The sequence below is a fragment of the Tetrao urogallus genome, assembly GCF_951394365.1.
Source record: "Tetrao urogallus genome assembly, chromosome: 3".
NCBI lineage: Eukaryota > Metazoa > Chordata > Aves > Galliformes > Phasianidae > Tetrao > Tetrao urogallus.
Window position 1 is genome coordinate 41,890,695 of NC_136815.1, and position 15,785 is coordinate 41,906,479.

General features: G+C 36.2%; 1 protein-coding gene across 1 annotated transcript in view; it reads left to right on the forward strand.

Annotated features, from left to right (window-relative positions):
• Window positions 1-14,612, forward strand: part of LOC306945266 (ras-related protein Rab-10-like) — a gene marked incomplete at both ends in the record, with an annotated part of 30,190 nt that extends 15,578 nt beyond the window's left edge. The window contains 3 exons of the mRNA XM_079533981.1: window positions 372-461; window positions 5,623-5,724; window positions 14,538-14,612. Of these exons, the coding sequence (XP_079390107.1) occupies window positions 372-461; window positions 5,623-5,724; window positions 14,538-14,612 (267 nt within the window). The remainder of the gene's footprint in view (window positions 1-371; window positions 462-5,622; window positions 5,725-14,537) is intronic.
• Window positions 14,613-15,785: the final 1,173 nt, after the last annotated feature.

A 15,785-nucleotide genomic window follows, 5' to 3' on the forward strand; every position in this document is an offset into this window, starting at 1 on the left:
AATCTCATTACTTCAGGGAGGGCAGCGTCTGTGACTTTGGAGCATTTCCAGTCACTTTGAAGCCTCAACATCAAGCATTCATCAGAAGATGAAACCCATGCACCATATACTTTATTCCTCATGAAGGGTGTTCCAAATTATACCTTTTACTTTTAAGTGGCTTTTTCTTGCTCTTTGCAGTCCTCCCATTTTTCTCAGGATCTTGGTAACTGATGAAAAACATTTCTACAGATGAAAAGGTCAAGAGGAAACATAGCCTTTACTTTCAAGGGAATTGTGTTGATGGTTTGTGTGAGTTGAAGTTATGTTGTTTGATATATATATATATATTTTTGTTAACTTGATACTTATTAATGCTGGTCCTCTTTTAGAAAGCAGGTGATGAAGTGGACATAGTACTGCTGGGCAACAAGTGTGATAAGGAATCAGAACGTGTAGTTCCAAAACATAAAGGAGAAAAGGTACCATTAATCACTGATGCTTTCTTTGGGTTCTCCTGAGTGTGTGTGACTATGAGCTGTTCACCTGACAATGAAAGAAGGCTCCTGAATTCCAAAAATTCTGTTAGGAATTGCTCCAAAAGAACAGTGGTTTTGTTTGTTTGTTTTTAGCATATAAACAGAAATACATTAAATAATGCCTGGCTGCTCTCTTCAGAGTACTGATTTTTATTTTGAAAGTTAAAATGATCTTAAATAGTTTCAGGCATTATAATTATTTTTCAAATTATAATTTCAAGTATTTTAAAATCTGCATTTTCAGAGCACTGTTCTAGTATGAAGTGCTAGCATATAATACATGGCACTTTTTGCATCACTTCATGATACCTGATGGCGCTCATCAATGACTTTTTTTTTTTTTTTTTTTTTTTGCAACAGCCTAACCATATAGAACTATTGTGGCAGCTTGCACATTGTGATCTTAATTATCTATAAGTAATCCTGAAGAACACTGGACATGTACATTTTGGGGACATCCAGGTCCTCTAGTTGAAACCATAGGTTACGCAGCTGAGGCTACGGTATAAATTAGACTATAGAAGAAGAACTAGTGTTAAGTGAGGAGTACTGTTTTAAAGGCAAATATTACCATCACTGAAAACCTGAGGAGATCCAGGAGCCATTCAATGGAAGAAGAAATTGTGATACTGATTAAATGTCACAATTGACATTTAGATTGTGTAGATTGTGTGTGTGGTGCTCCGGAAACAATGCCTCCTATATTATTATACTGGGCCATAATGCCAGATGCAGATGTTGGTGGTATGGCAGTAGAGGTTGTCTTCTCGCCAGTATTCCATTATGTTTTGTTGCTATGATGGCTGATGGCAGCAGAGGGGCAGTGTGACAGAATGGTGTTTGACAAGGGAGTGTTTATGAAGCAAAGGTTGAATTCCTCCACGTAGAGAAAAATGGCACTCATTGGCCTTCATCGGCAGTTGCTGAATGTTTACAGAGCCCAAACAGTGGATATGAGCACAGTGAAGGTGATGTGGGTGATGCATTTTGGCAGCAGTGACAGCAGTGTGAAAGATAAGCCATGTTCAGGATGGACATGCAGATTTTTAGTGTGTGGCATGCAGGCTGGTTTTCATCACTCAAAAAAATGCGCAACTAAGCATGGTACCTCTTTTGAAAAACAGGAAAAATAATCTTGGAATGAGCCCTTCAAGTATGCAGTCAGATAGTTGAGTCAGGCACATTATACTGTGTTTGAGGATTAGCGTGGTAATCATTTCTTTCTGATTATATAAGTACAGATTAGGAAAATTTTAAAAGTAACATAAAGTGTAATGTGTATGTGTACATGGAAAAAGGTTGCTGAAAGATACAGGTATAGTTTCACTCAAAGGATACACTATCAGAAATCTGAATACTCACTGGACACGTGTGCACAAGAGGGCAGTATTAGGGTTTTGCATGTGGTATTAACAGTGACATTTTATGCATCCTTAATCACAATCAAAGCTTCTCTTTATGTAGTCGTCTTTTTTTATTTTTTGAGGAACAAGTCTTCACCTCTTTACCAATGAGTCTGCCTTCTAGATTTCTTCTGTGTTCTGAGACAACTCCTCAGTTACACTGTTTTGTTCTTTAATGTGATTTTGAAATGCCAAAGAATCTTACTGAGACGGCTGGAGAAAGATTGCATTAGCAGAGAGTGAGCTAATAATCTCATAATCTCACTTCGAAGATGGAAATATCCATATTAAAAAGAAAAATGGTTTATAGCAAACTCTGCCACATAATAATTCATTCCATGGTACCCTGTGAATATAAACTGTAAATATTGTTCTGCTCAGAGTCTTGCAAGGAAGATCAAAAGATTTTCTGGGAATCTTACTGTGTATATTGGCATTTCTATAGTAATCTGTTGTAACTGAGCAGCCATGATATGCCAGTATATAAACTAAAACAAAGAAATTACTAAAAAAAATTGTAATTGCATCATTTTGATTGCTCATTTTAACTCTGCAAGGGATTTTTTTGTATTAATAATTTGAAATGTTTGAACTCAGCCTTTATGAGCTCCTCCGCTCCTCTCTCCCCAAATCAATATATAAATGTATTACTTACTGAAAAATAAGTATAAATATTGAAGATTATATGACATTTTAGAATGTGTCCATTTTCCTCTTGTCACATCTTTCTAACAGAAATAGTCAAATAAAATGTTGGCTTTTGTTCGTTTTCCTTTTCTCATCTTCGCATGCTTGACTTTACAACTTAGATTACGTCTACAATATGACTGAAAAAGCACTTCACAGTGATACGGTGCTAGGAATATTCCGGATACATCTCTCTGATTCTACACTAAGGAACCATAGCAGGATTTTTAGGAAATAGTATATTTTGAGATAAAAACATTAGAATAAAACTGTGCTTTGGAAAAGATTATGGCGTTATTTATTTTCTTATTGTAAGTAAGATATAATCTTATTTCATGTGAGCTCTCCAACAGTTCTCAAGGATGATATAAAATTTCCAAGTAGCATTATTGCCTTCAGTTTGTACGTGTATGTATTTTATTTACAGGTATACACAACACGCAGGTTCCCAAAGGCAAGAAAAAATATTCTTTGAATGTGCCTTTCCAGTTTCTTTGAGGTGAATTAGATAAAGCTGTGCTCATACTTACAACTGCATTAACACTGATTTTATTATTTTTTTCATCTATCCAAACTTGGAGATAACTTGCTTGCCACAATATTTACCAGTCTGCAAAGTGAATTTAAATAGTACGTATATTAATACATATATTTCTGGAGCTTTCCTCATTGGAGATACTCAAAAGCTGCCTGGGCATGGTCCTGGGCAACTTGCTTTGGGTGTCCCAGCTTGAGCAGGGGTTGAATCAGGTGGACACACAGGTTCTTGTCAACTAGTCCATGATTCTGTGATTAATATTCTTTGTCCAACATCGTGCACAGATGGAGAAAATAAGAGTGCATTGATAGATGTATTTGACAACCTCAGAAGGCTCATGTACTTAATGTTATTTTTTTTCTTTTGTGTTGGTCTTTACATTGGACCTTCTTCCCAGACTTCTTTGTGTACTGGTGGGGCTTAGAGAGGAAGCAGATCAGCCATCAGCAGGAGAGCACGGGGTTAGAAACTGCTTAGGAAAGTTGAGTTTGTCTGTGGCATGATGAAGTTTACCCAACTGTGCTGAAGAAGCTGATCAATAAGATTAAGGCCTCTCAATCATTTCTGAAAAATCATGATGCTTGTTAACTAGACAAATGCTAGTATGACATCTGTGTTTGAAACAGAAGGGAAAGAAGGAGGGTTCACAGAACTACGGTCAATCAGCCTTCAATCCATGAGAAGGATTGTGTCATCAAATCCTTTTCCATCCATTTAAAGGACAAAAAGATGATTTGGCAGAATCAACAAAGGGTAAATTTTGCATTGCCAGCTGATTGCTTTTTATAAGACCAGAAAATGTGTGTGAACAGAGGAATAATGGTGGTTTGTAATATATTTTGAATTTAGGCTTTTGTCACTTTCACATGGCACTTGGAAGCCAGGAAATGTGAGCAGGACAAATGGGCCATGAGATGGAATGAAAATTGGCTGGACTACTTGATGCAATGGGTAGCAATTTAAGGTCATGTGGCTAGTAAAGGACAGAGTACAGCAGAGGTCTATGGTAGGACCCAGATTATTCAACATCAGTGACCTGATGACAGAACAAGATGTTCATTGCAGTCTACTTGAGTTTAGAAATAGTCTCTCTTAAGAAATGTATCAGGTAGCGTCTTCATTTTCAAAACTATATTTTATTATAGTATTTTGGAAAATAAACCATTTTGCTTGCTTTTTTCCTACTTTAATATCATCCTTACAATGTTTTAATTAAAATATTACACTCAAATTCCTGTACTTGCATGTCTTATTTTTGAATTCTCGTAAAGTGCCAGGTTTATTTTTATTTTTTTTTAAAATTTTTTAGGTTATTTCTAAAGTTCATTGAAAGCAATCATAACTGGCAATTGTAGAATGGCTTAGGCTTGAAGAGACCTTAAAGACCATCTAATTCCAACCCCCTGCCATGTGCAGGGTTGCCATCCACCAGACCTGGGTGCCCAGGGCCCCCATCCAACCTAGCCTTAAATACCTCCAGGTATGGAGCATCCACGGCTTCTCTGGGCAAGCAATATTAGACTTTTTATGCTAATGAAGAGCCTTCCAAACAAATTAAGTGGTTAGTATACAATATGAGCAGTAGGAGTGTTTTCCTTGATTGGGATTGCTTTCTCCAGATGTGTACCAAGAGGGTATTACAAAGGCAGTAAATAGACACTCCCGTTATGGTTCTTCTGGTGGATATTCCTCCCACCTTGGTCTTCTCCCTTGGGAGGCAAGAGTCAGCTGTTTTTTCTCCATGTATTTAACTGTATAAATTAAAATAAGTTCAAGACCTGGAAAAGCTGTGATTTTTGTAGAGTTTTTTTTTATTCTTTATGCCAATATATTACCTAACCAACTGTAAGAGAGGAACACTGGAATTGAGCGAAAACAAGCAAATTAAATAAAATTAGCCAATATAAAATCTATGCTGCCAATTTCCTCTAAGCATTTTCATTATTCACCTATTACCATAATATATTTTCACATGCACATCTATTCTTTGCATGTTTGTTATCTCTGCCCTTTTCTCTCTACTTGGTGAAAAGCTGCATCTCTTTTTTTTTATTCCATCATGCCTGCTTTTCTGTATCTTTTCTCAAATTTTTACCTGTCCTTTTCTGCAAGCATTCTGTTAATTTCCTGTAAAGCTACTTGCCTAGGAAGTGATTCATTTTCTAAACAAATGAAGACCTTGAGAAAAGATCCAGTAGAGAGTATCCTTACTTGCAAGTAACAAGTTTCAAAGCGAGTAACTCATTTTGAAAATACATAAATTAAAAAAAAAAAATATTTAAGACATATCTGAAATTTATAAACTGAGAATAACTACAGTGTAATTTATTGAGCTGACGTTTTCTTAGTCAGCGTTTGTTTTTAAGAACTGTCAGAAGCACCTACACATCTATTGCTATTAGTATTAACAATTTTTTTTTTCTATTATTCTAAAGACTGTTCATCCCATTGCCAACTTTTTTTTTTTTTCCTCCAGCTTGCTTGGGAACATGGGATACCCTTTTTTGAAACCAGTGCCAAAGATAACGTGAACATTGAGGATGCATTTTCAGTTTTGACTAAGGAAATACTGGAAAAGGTAGGATGAGAAAAAATTAAAAGGAAGATTTCAGGGGTGGAAGTACAGGATAGCTTTAGTGAAGAACAACTAGTGCTGGTCTTGCAGTGATATTTGGGAGGATCCTGTAGCTGTAGACATACGGGGAGAGACATACAGAGAAAGAATTGTAAGAGAACACAGGAGAACAGGTACAATATTGCTCAAGGAGAAGATGAAAACTCAGGAAAGCTGCATTTGTGGCTTTTCTTTCCATACTTCATACTAAGGGGTTACAGGATAATTCCATTTCTGTGCCAGGATAATTCCCTTTTTCTTTAAGTTTCGTCAGAATGTGCACACTGTTATGAGGCAACATATTCATGAAAGGAGTGGACATTTTATGTTCAACAATTAAATGTTTCATCCAGAAATCATAGCTGTTTGTTTGGTTGATTTACACTAGTGCATTTGAAGTTACTAGAATCTAAAGAGCTGAGTTAATTAGTAGTAGAATCAATACCGTAGCTGTCGCAATCAGCATCTTTAACTACCTAGTTTGTGTTGGTGAAAAAGGTCCTTGCTACTCAGGGTTTCCGTACAAAAAATCGTGTGTGGGACTGAATTATTGTTAATTAGCTATGAAAATGTTTTGCATCACAATTTATTTTTAGACAGTAGAATATTATTTTAGACATTAATGGATGTTCTTCATGCAGTGCATTATCACTGCCATTCATCACCAATATCTGTTATACAAAACTAGCCTTCCATTCTGAATACTCTTGAAGTCATAATAAAGATAAACGAGCAAAATTACTGACAAAGTCACAACTTGCAGTGTTTTCATTAAATAGCCATAGGGGATGGTCAGGATAGTAGCTGCGGGCTGGACTGCTTCTAAATGAGAGTCTTATTCTATCATATAATAACACAAACTTTAGTTTATTGGGTTGTTCTGTTTTGTTTTTGATATATATGATTTTGGTTCCCTTAGCATGAAAATAAACTTGGCAACTTAACTGCCAAATGTTATTTAGATGATGAGGACAATGACAAGTCTTTGAATAGCTGGAAAAAAAATAAAAAATAAGATAACTCTGAGTTTTCTTGTAAATTAAAAAGATATTTTCTACTGTAAATAAATAATATATTTGTAGTATGAAGCATGAAAACTACAAGCCAAAAGCTATGATCATAGCTGCTGCGAAGACAAATATCTGTGAAGCTATAATCTCTGCACAGTGCATTTAGTAAGATCTGAGAGAATTGTCTGCAGCATTCAGAAATGGTGTTTGGACATTTCTCACTCCAAGATTGCTTGCATTCATTTTACTTTAAGTGGAGCGTTAGTATTCCTACTAATCTTCATGAAAATCAATAGGGTTTTAGTGTGGCCATGCAAACAAATTTAGACCATTATACTCCAGCATGAAGTATAATTATTAGAACTGCTTGATAATGCAGTTGTACAGTCTACATGCATGCATTTGTGTTTGGAAAATACGTCCTTGGGAATTTTTAAGTTTGTCTGCAGTAATATTTCACTCCAGAAATATTTGCAATCCATATTGGGGCCTCATTTATGATTACTTTGGTGTATAATTTGCAACTGTTTGTGAAAGGAATGTGTTGATTTAAACAAGAAACTCTTTAGCCCAGTTGGTTCTGCCACTGGCCTGAGAAGAATGAGTTCAGAGAAAAAAAGAAAAATCCATCATACAGTTTCATCATGGTTATCAGGTTCAACAAAATAATTTGCTTGTTCATAAAACTGTGAAATCTGAATATACCACTTAAATTTTAACTTCCTGTAACTGATGAAATTGTGAAGAAGAAAAAATGTGGTAGGAAGTGTTTTTCTGTGAAAAAATGACACGACAGATGCCAGTCTAGATCACTTCAGTCACACATTCACTCTGTAATAGTAAGATATGTTCATACAGCATTGCACAGTGCTTTGGCACAAGACAGCTATGTCTGTGGTAGCAGGATACTGTATCTCGTTTACTTCTGGAGTAGGATCATGTATTCTAGGCTAATGAGATGCTTCAGTGGTGGAAGCTTGTCATTGCTTTACTAGTCTCATAGAGGAAACTTGTTTTAAGGAATTTCTTGGAAATTCAGTGCGGCCTTGCTTTTTGGAGGTAGGTTGAAGTCACTGAGAAGACAGGCAGACAGGCAAGTTGGCAGACAGTAAACCATTATGAGATGCATTGTATCTACATTAATCTCAGGACATTCTGGATTTTTGATATGCAGTCTTGTTTGCTATCTCCCATGGGCATTTTTTTAACTACTTTTAATAGCAAACGTGTAGATGGGGAAAATCAGCATCTGAAGTTATAGAGGTCATACTGAAATAGTGAGCTTCTTGATTCTTTTGAGATTTAGAACAAGTTGTGGTTCAAATGAGTATTCCCAATTGGAACTAAAAGGTAGATTTGTTTTATCATCATTTTGTGCTGCCTTTTTCTATTTGTGGAATAGATTTAAATCAGTAGAGCATGTTACTTTTATAAGACACTGCTATCTCTACTTTTGAGGCTTTACTTTTATTGGGCTTAAGAGAGGAAGATTACTTCTGTATCTCAGTGATTCAGATAACTGAAGCACTGTTTAATTTTTCAGATATTTATAGTCTGTGAAAACCATTCTCTGATGAGCCTCAATGCCACAGCTCTAAATTGCATGAGTAGCCTCATTAAAACAATCAGATGTTATTTGAGAACTTACACTGGTAACAGCTGTGGAGTTGTACCAGATTTTGAGAATAGTTAGCTCACAGTTTTCAATCATAACAGTTACTAATAACTGTTTTTTTATTTTATTGGAAGGGCTGTAGTGGAAATGAATGTTAATAGCACTTAAAGCCTTTCCTAGAGGTTTTCTTAGACCTGTTGACAAATAACATTTTAATTCATAATTCTTACAAGTCTCAGAGAGGCCTAAACTTGCTTATTAATTGATGACAGCTATTCCTTAGCAGTGTTTCTTGTTGCCAGTGAACTATTTGTACCTGTGATTCAGTCCTCAAAAAAAAAAAAAAACAACCAAACCCCCCAAATTACCACCGAGAATGCAGTTACTATTTGCACTTTAGTGTGGTTTGGCTTCATGGCTGACAAGCAGTATTCTTCTCAATCAGCTTTTTAAAAAGTCTTGCAAGCCTTTGTATTTCTCTTTGTGGGTGCAGTGGCTGGTATTTTTCTAAACTGGGAGCAGAAGGGTGGAAACTATAGTCAACAAAAGGAAAAAAACCAAACAACCAACTGAAGTTCTTGCTCTCTTCTGAAGACAGCTATAAAACTAACCAAACCTTAAATTCTGTCTACCTCCCAAGAGTGATCAACTGCTAAGATTATTTTAATATTATATTAAATAAATACAGATCTTCAGAGTAGAGTCAAAATTCATTTAAGAACTTTCCTGTACTGTTTAGGTTAACATTTAAAGTTTAACAGTTGGATGTAATTTGAGATGAAATGAAAGTAGCAGACCTCAGTTCTGTTTTTCCTTGATCTCTTTAACTTCCCTTCCAAGGCAACAAGATTTTTGAGATAACACAGTATGTCCCAGAATACCCTGCAGATAGAAAGTCTCCAGCATTAGTTCATACTACATTAGACAGAGATAACTACACAGACACAGAAAATTGCTTCAACCAGCCACTCCAGCTGGAGCTTGCAGTGCAGATACCAAATTTAATGCACTGCAAGACACAAATCCATAGGAAATCAGAATTCGTTATTGCCATGGTTCTGGGAATTGTAGTTTGTCCAAAAGATCCCTATCTTAAGCAGTGTGCATTCAGTATTTGTTTATTATCCTTAGTCATGTATGAAGCCCCTGGCTTTATTTGTCCTTTACTTATCTTGTACTGACCACAGAATATTAATTCTTCGTAAGGTTTTTCATAATGCTCATAATGCTGTATTTTAGATCTATTTTAGATTTTTAGCTTCATAACCTTCCTATTAACACTAAGTAGTACGTTCAGCATTGCACACATGGGAACTGTGGAACAGACATTAAAGCAAAAAGGATAAGTGGTACCAACTCACATAGAGTTGCAACAATGTAGGGCCTAATTTTACTATACAATCTTGTTTAATTCAAAAAAATCTGTTCTGAACATTGAATAGGCCAGACATTGTTCTGGAAACAGTAACATATAATTAGGCCATGTAAATCAAAAGTAAATCATAATGTTTGAGTATGCAGGATCAGATTCGTCTTAGCGTGCAACCTTAGCCATCAAAAATGACTAGGCTGATGTAGTTGTCTGGAACCACCTACAGTCAATGGAAAGAAACATGTCAGATGATACTCTGTTCTGGAGGTGCCTTTCTCTCTCCACTGATAATAGAGGACTGTGTATAGCAGCCTTTCTGGTTTTATATTATTAAAGTTAAATAAGTTCAAGACCAAACTAAAGTGAACACAGTTGACTTGCTTTTGGCATTGACTGACTCTGAAAGAATCATAGAATGGCCTGGGTTGAGAAGGACCTCAAAGATCGTCTAGTTTCAACTCCCCTGCTATGTGCAGGGTTGCCAGCCACCAGACCAGGCTACCCAGAGCCACATCCAGCCTGGACTTGAATGCCTCCATGGATGGGGCATCCACAGCCTCTGTGGGCAACCTGTTTCTGTGCACCACCACCCTCTGTGTGAAAAGCTTTCTCCTAATATCTAACCTAAACCTCCCCTGTCTCAGTTTAAAAACATTCCCCCTTGTCCTATCACTATCCACCCTCGTAAACAGCCATTCTTCCCCCTGTGTATGTGCTCCCTTCAAGTACTGGAAGGCTGCAATGAGGTCTCCCCAGAGCCTTCTCTTCTTTAAGCTAAACAAGCCCAGCTCTTTCAACCTTGACTTTGATCCTGACTTTAATCAAATGATCGGTAGTGTTGGAGTTTTTTAAAGCATAGTTTTTTTCTTAAGTTTGTAGAATAACTGCAGTACAATGTTGTCATAGTCACATGTTATTAACAGGAGAGGGAGATAGAGACCCATGCTTTGTTAGTGGGTTGGATGTCTTAAACATTGTGGAATAGCAGGTTTTGGGAACAAAGACTTCCGTTCCTATCTATTGAAGAAGGTGTTTTGCAGCAGTGTTGTCTTCTCTTTATCCTCTCCTACTCCTATCCCTGCCCCGGAAGTTATCACCTTCCCTGCTAACAGTCTGATACTGCTTGTGCCTTGTTGGGAAAGGACTGGCTTGTATTTTGAACAATTTCAAGCCTAGTATTAGAGAATACAGTGAAAGTACGACGCAAGGAAATTGTGGGACTGAACTTAATAATTGAGCTGTTGTCTTCTGGCTGTGCAGGTGCGGAAGTCCCTTGATGTTCATCACACAAGGTCCTCTGCCAGCTGAACTTTGTCAACCATCACTATTAAATATAAACAGAAAGACTGCTGTCATTAACCACAATAATTTTGTATTTAGAGAGGATACATTCCCCAGAGTTTAGAGAAGTTATAAGAAGTAGTAGCTTCAGTTACAGTCTCTTCTGCTTATTTCTCTAAAACCAGTAGCTTTCCAGCAGGCACTCTGGGTTTGCCTCCACTCTGAGTGGGGCATTTAAACGTATAGAGAAAAATTCTACCAAACCAGTGGTGAACTGTGTCTCCAAAATATATAAAAATACTGAGAACTGGTGCCACAGTAGGTAAATCCAGCTTGGCTTAATACTGCTAATCTGAAAAGATTTCCAGCAAGGACCAGGCTGCTGATCTTAATTGAGCTGTATGAATTTATTACGTTAGAAACCATTCAAAGAACTTCCCTTATTTTCTGATTCTATTTCTCTTTGTATACAAACTTAGCTTTATTTACCTGAATATTAAAAAATAATAATTAGAGGGATACCAGTCATCACAGTCTATCTACAAGTTAGGTATCTATTGTAAGATAGTGACACAACTTCTGCCTTAGAGCTGGTGATGAGACCAGATGGCTGTGGGGAGTAGCTGATCCTATCTGATTTTCTCCACTGATTCTGCAGGGAGCTTAGAATGCTTAAACAGATGCCTGTCTGTTTGGTGAGACACGTCTGCTGTGCTGAACTAGTATTTTAGCAGTAGATTGCAATGTCTTACTAGAATCACTACTGGGTAGAATAGCATCTATTTCTTCAGCTTTATTTTCAAGATTTCACTTTGTCCATGATGCTGAAGTGAAAAATTGAGCTTCATACCACTTTGGTTCCTTTCACCTTTCTGCTGTTTTGTTTGTTGGATGCCTTGCAAGGGAAGAGTTTCATTAGACTGAGCTGAAATGTGAGCTAGGAGAGAGCCCTGAGCGTGGAATGTTGCCTGCCTTGTTCTCTGAGATGGGCAAAATTTGCATACTTCCCCTCTTTAATTTCATGTGAGGAAAGTGCTGCAGCTCTTCAGGGCTCCTTCTCAGCACTACGTGGGATTGCACTCATTGCTTCAGCTCTTCATGCAGGACTCGTAGCATCTCTTCAGGTTATGATTATGCACTTAAATGTGTGCAAAGCACATCTGCTTAAATGAATCCCAAGCCCTTATCTGCCTGATGAAGAACCTGTACGAAAGGCTAATCAAACTGAAGTGATATTTTAAGTCTTCAACATTTACGTGCCTATTAAAACAAACGATTACCTATTCTTTATTTGTGGAGAGATAGTTCTTGTCTTTCTGTCCCAGGTAATTCGTTGTTAAGTACTAGCAGGTAATGATTTTACAGACAGTATGAACAACTTTGTTGTCAAGTAGGTTTTGCCGTTGTTAATCACCTATAGTGCTAAGGATCCTTGCTGTATCTATACAGGAGTGGTTTACTGGCTGCCTAAAAGCACTATTCTGCAGTAAAATATTTGCAAATAAAAATCATAAGCATTCAAGGAATACACAACTTATTGTCCTTTAACTGAAAGCATTAAATGAAAACATTCAAGGCTAGACTGGATGAGGCTTTGAGCAACCTGATCTAGAGGGAGGTAGCCCTGCTTATAGCAGGGGGTTGGAACTAGATGATCTTAGAGGTCCCTTCCAACTCAAATCGTTCTATGATTCTTTGAAATTACTTATAACCTATAACACTTTAAAATTATCTCTTTCCTTTAAAGTTAAATAAATTCATCATAAATTCAGAAATTGTTTCAGAATCTTTTTCTGTATTTTTCTGTAACACTCTTACTACTTGAACTGATATTTTTTTTCTTAAGAAAAAGCAGGTGTGAAATGCAAGCTCCTCAGCTTATGACCGCAGTAATCAGCGCTCAGTATTGCTTCTTGGTCTCAACAAAAGTGCATTCTAAATTTCTTTTTGCACCATTATCTTCCAGATTTTTTTTTCTCAGTGTCTTATCTCTGAACCAGAGTGACGTCACGTTCTTGAGGTGACAAAGGGTTATGTTTGGTTTGATTTTTTTGGAAAGGATATCATACTTTGTATTTACAGTCACTGCTCAAAGAGCATAAAATACTGTCTCCATGTAGCACAAGTCCTAATGGCAGCTACTTGTATTCAAGCGTCTTACAAAGCAGGAAAAAAATTATTTCATGCATCTTCTCCAGAATTTTAGGTCGTGTGAAGAACTGAAGGGGCATAAGACTTACTTTAACATTAGAAAACATTTATTTTCCCCGCATTTAGATTCATCTTAAGTAATTTTAGCTGAACCTTTCTGAATATAGTCAGATAATTCTGTGGCGTTGTATGTGTAATTACTGGATTTCAAATAATGACTAGCATTGGACTACATTATGCCACTTTCTTCTTCCTCCTTTTTTCCCTGTATTTTGGATATCACGGATTCCAGCTGGGACAGCTGTCCTTTCTGGAAGCTTCTCTGTATTGTGAGAAGTGGTAGTTTATGACTGCTGGGTTTGGGTTGAGAGAGGAATGTGGTGATTCCAGTGGTTGCACTCTCTTTTCTGTATATCACTGCATACTTGGTTAAGCTACCAAGAGGGATACACAAGAATGGCAAGTAGAGTTCAGACTGGTTTTTTTCAAGGCGGGTGACAATGAATCTTTATGTCATTGTGTTTGAGTTCAGGTTTCGATGTTCATATTTTTAGAGTTCAAAGTTGCAACATTTACTAGTACTGTATTGCACAACTGGTTTTGATTGTTTCTCTGGTCAGCAGCAGTAATTATCTAGCTGTGTTTATTGCCGAAAGGAAGAGTTCTGGTTTTGCTGATTTTAGTTTTTAAATCTGCTTTTGCAATCTGCAAATAAATGTTTTACCAGGACAGAGAGCTGCTATGATAATTCTATTGTGATAAAGACTGAGTTGCTTCCATTTGGGGCTATTTATGTTTCTTTTTTTGTAATGGATTTAAGAAAATACAGCAACTGTAGTGAATTTCACAAAATGCAATATATTTTTTATCAAGTAATAGTTTATGCCTTTTTTAATGGGTACTCTTGACCTATATTTCTCCATTTATTTCAACTAGATCTTTGCATCTCATGCCTAATACTTCAAAGATTAAGGTAATTAATAACAAATCTGTGAAAATTAGTTCAGTCAACAGAAGAACTGGTATATCTTGACCAATTCATATAAGTATTTACATGATGGTTTCTAGCATCTCCTCAGAAGACATTACATCCTCTGCCACCTTCAGAGTTACAAGAGATGTTTGAGGCACCTGTAGAATGTAAATACACCAAGCTGTAACTTGTGGGAGCATCAGTCTCCCTTTAATTTATTAGAAAACTCTAATCTCTTATTTAAATATGTAAAGGGAAAGTGTATCTAGTGGCTTCATCAGGTCTTTTACATACTAAAATATGTGAAAATTCAAGTTTTTCAACTACTGCTTTCCAGTTATCTTAATTAAATGTTTGCTTTTATTTGTTTTACAGAAGTCCTGGGTATTATATGACTTAGATGTTGTGGATCTAAATGAAAGTAAGAAGAGAACCTGCTGTGCATTCTGAAATATTGTTTATTATTTCATTTCCTCTTCAGAGAATATTAACTATTACAAGGGAACATAAAAAAAAATTTAAAAGGGAGTCTGTAATCCCAAAGCACAGAATTTAGGCATCCTTTTTATTACAGAGATGTTGCTGGCAAATATTTTGACGTGTTTCTATTTTTTTATTTTTAATGTGAATTTAAAACAATCATCTGATGTTTGAATCATTTGCATACAAATGGTTGCACGGGTGAAATTTAAATGTACTATTTTTCTCGTATTAAAAACATGTACTTCAACATTTTTTGTGCTATTTGTATTAGATTTTTAATTTTCATGAACATTGGCATCACATAGGCAACCTTTCAATACATTAAATCATTTATACTGTCCACGAGATAACATATGTTTAATCAGCTTATACTCAGTGTAGTCCTGTAATTTTCTGCAGATTTTTGGTTTTGTTTCTTTGGTATCCATTTCAGAAATGTATGTCTTACTGGAAAACTTTTGAACAGGGAAGTTGCAGAGATGATGGCTGAGATAAAAGAATATACCATACACTACAGCATCGTACACTACAGCATGTGGGTTGCTGAGCCTCCCTTAGAAAGTAGAAAACATAAAACAATAGAGTGCATTCAGTAATAATTACCATGCTCATATAGCCTTATCGTTCCATAGAAACATTCACATTGGGGTTTAGCAGCATACCTGCATTTCCAAGAGTTCTTTTTGTCGTAAATGATTACTGTGTTAAAAATGTATGCAGTGTTTGTTTGATTTATATTATTTTCTTAGAGTATAAATACATTAGGGATCTGACTTTGCTCATTTGGATCTGTTTTATATTGATACAAAATAGCTTTAATTTCAGGGGAGAATATCACATTTTAGTTAAATTTCAATGAGAGTAGAATAAAGATGCAATTTTCTTTTTCTTCAGTTAGAAGCAAGCAGGACACACAGAAAACAAATGCAAGCTGGGAATTATTATGGTTATATTGTCTTTTTTTTGTTTTGACTGGGAGATGTGGTTCTTGATTATTAAATTTAATCATTCTACCACCATTTGCAGAAGAACAGTAGTACTAATAGTACTGTGCAAGACTGTGTGGTAAGCTATCCAGAATAATGAACTCCATTGGCTTAGTGTTCTGAAATGCCATTATGTGAAGTGGGCCTGCTTCCT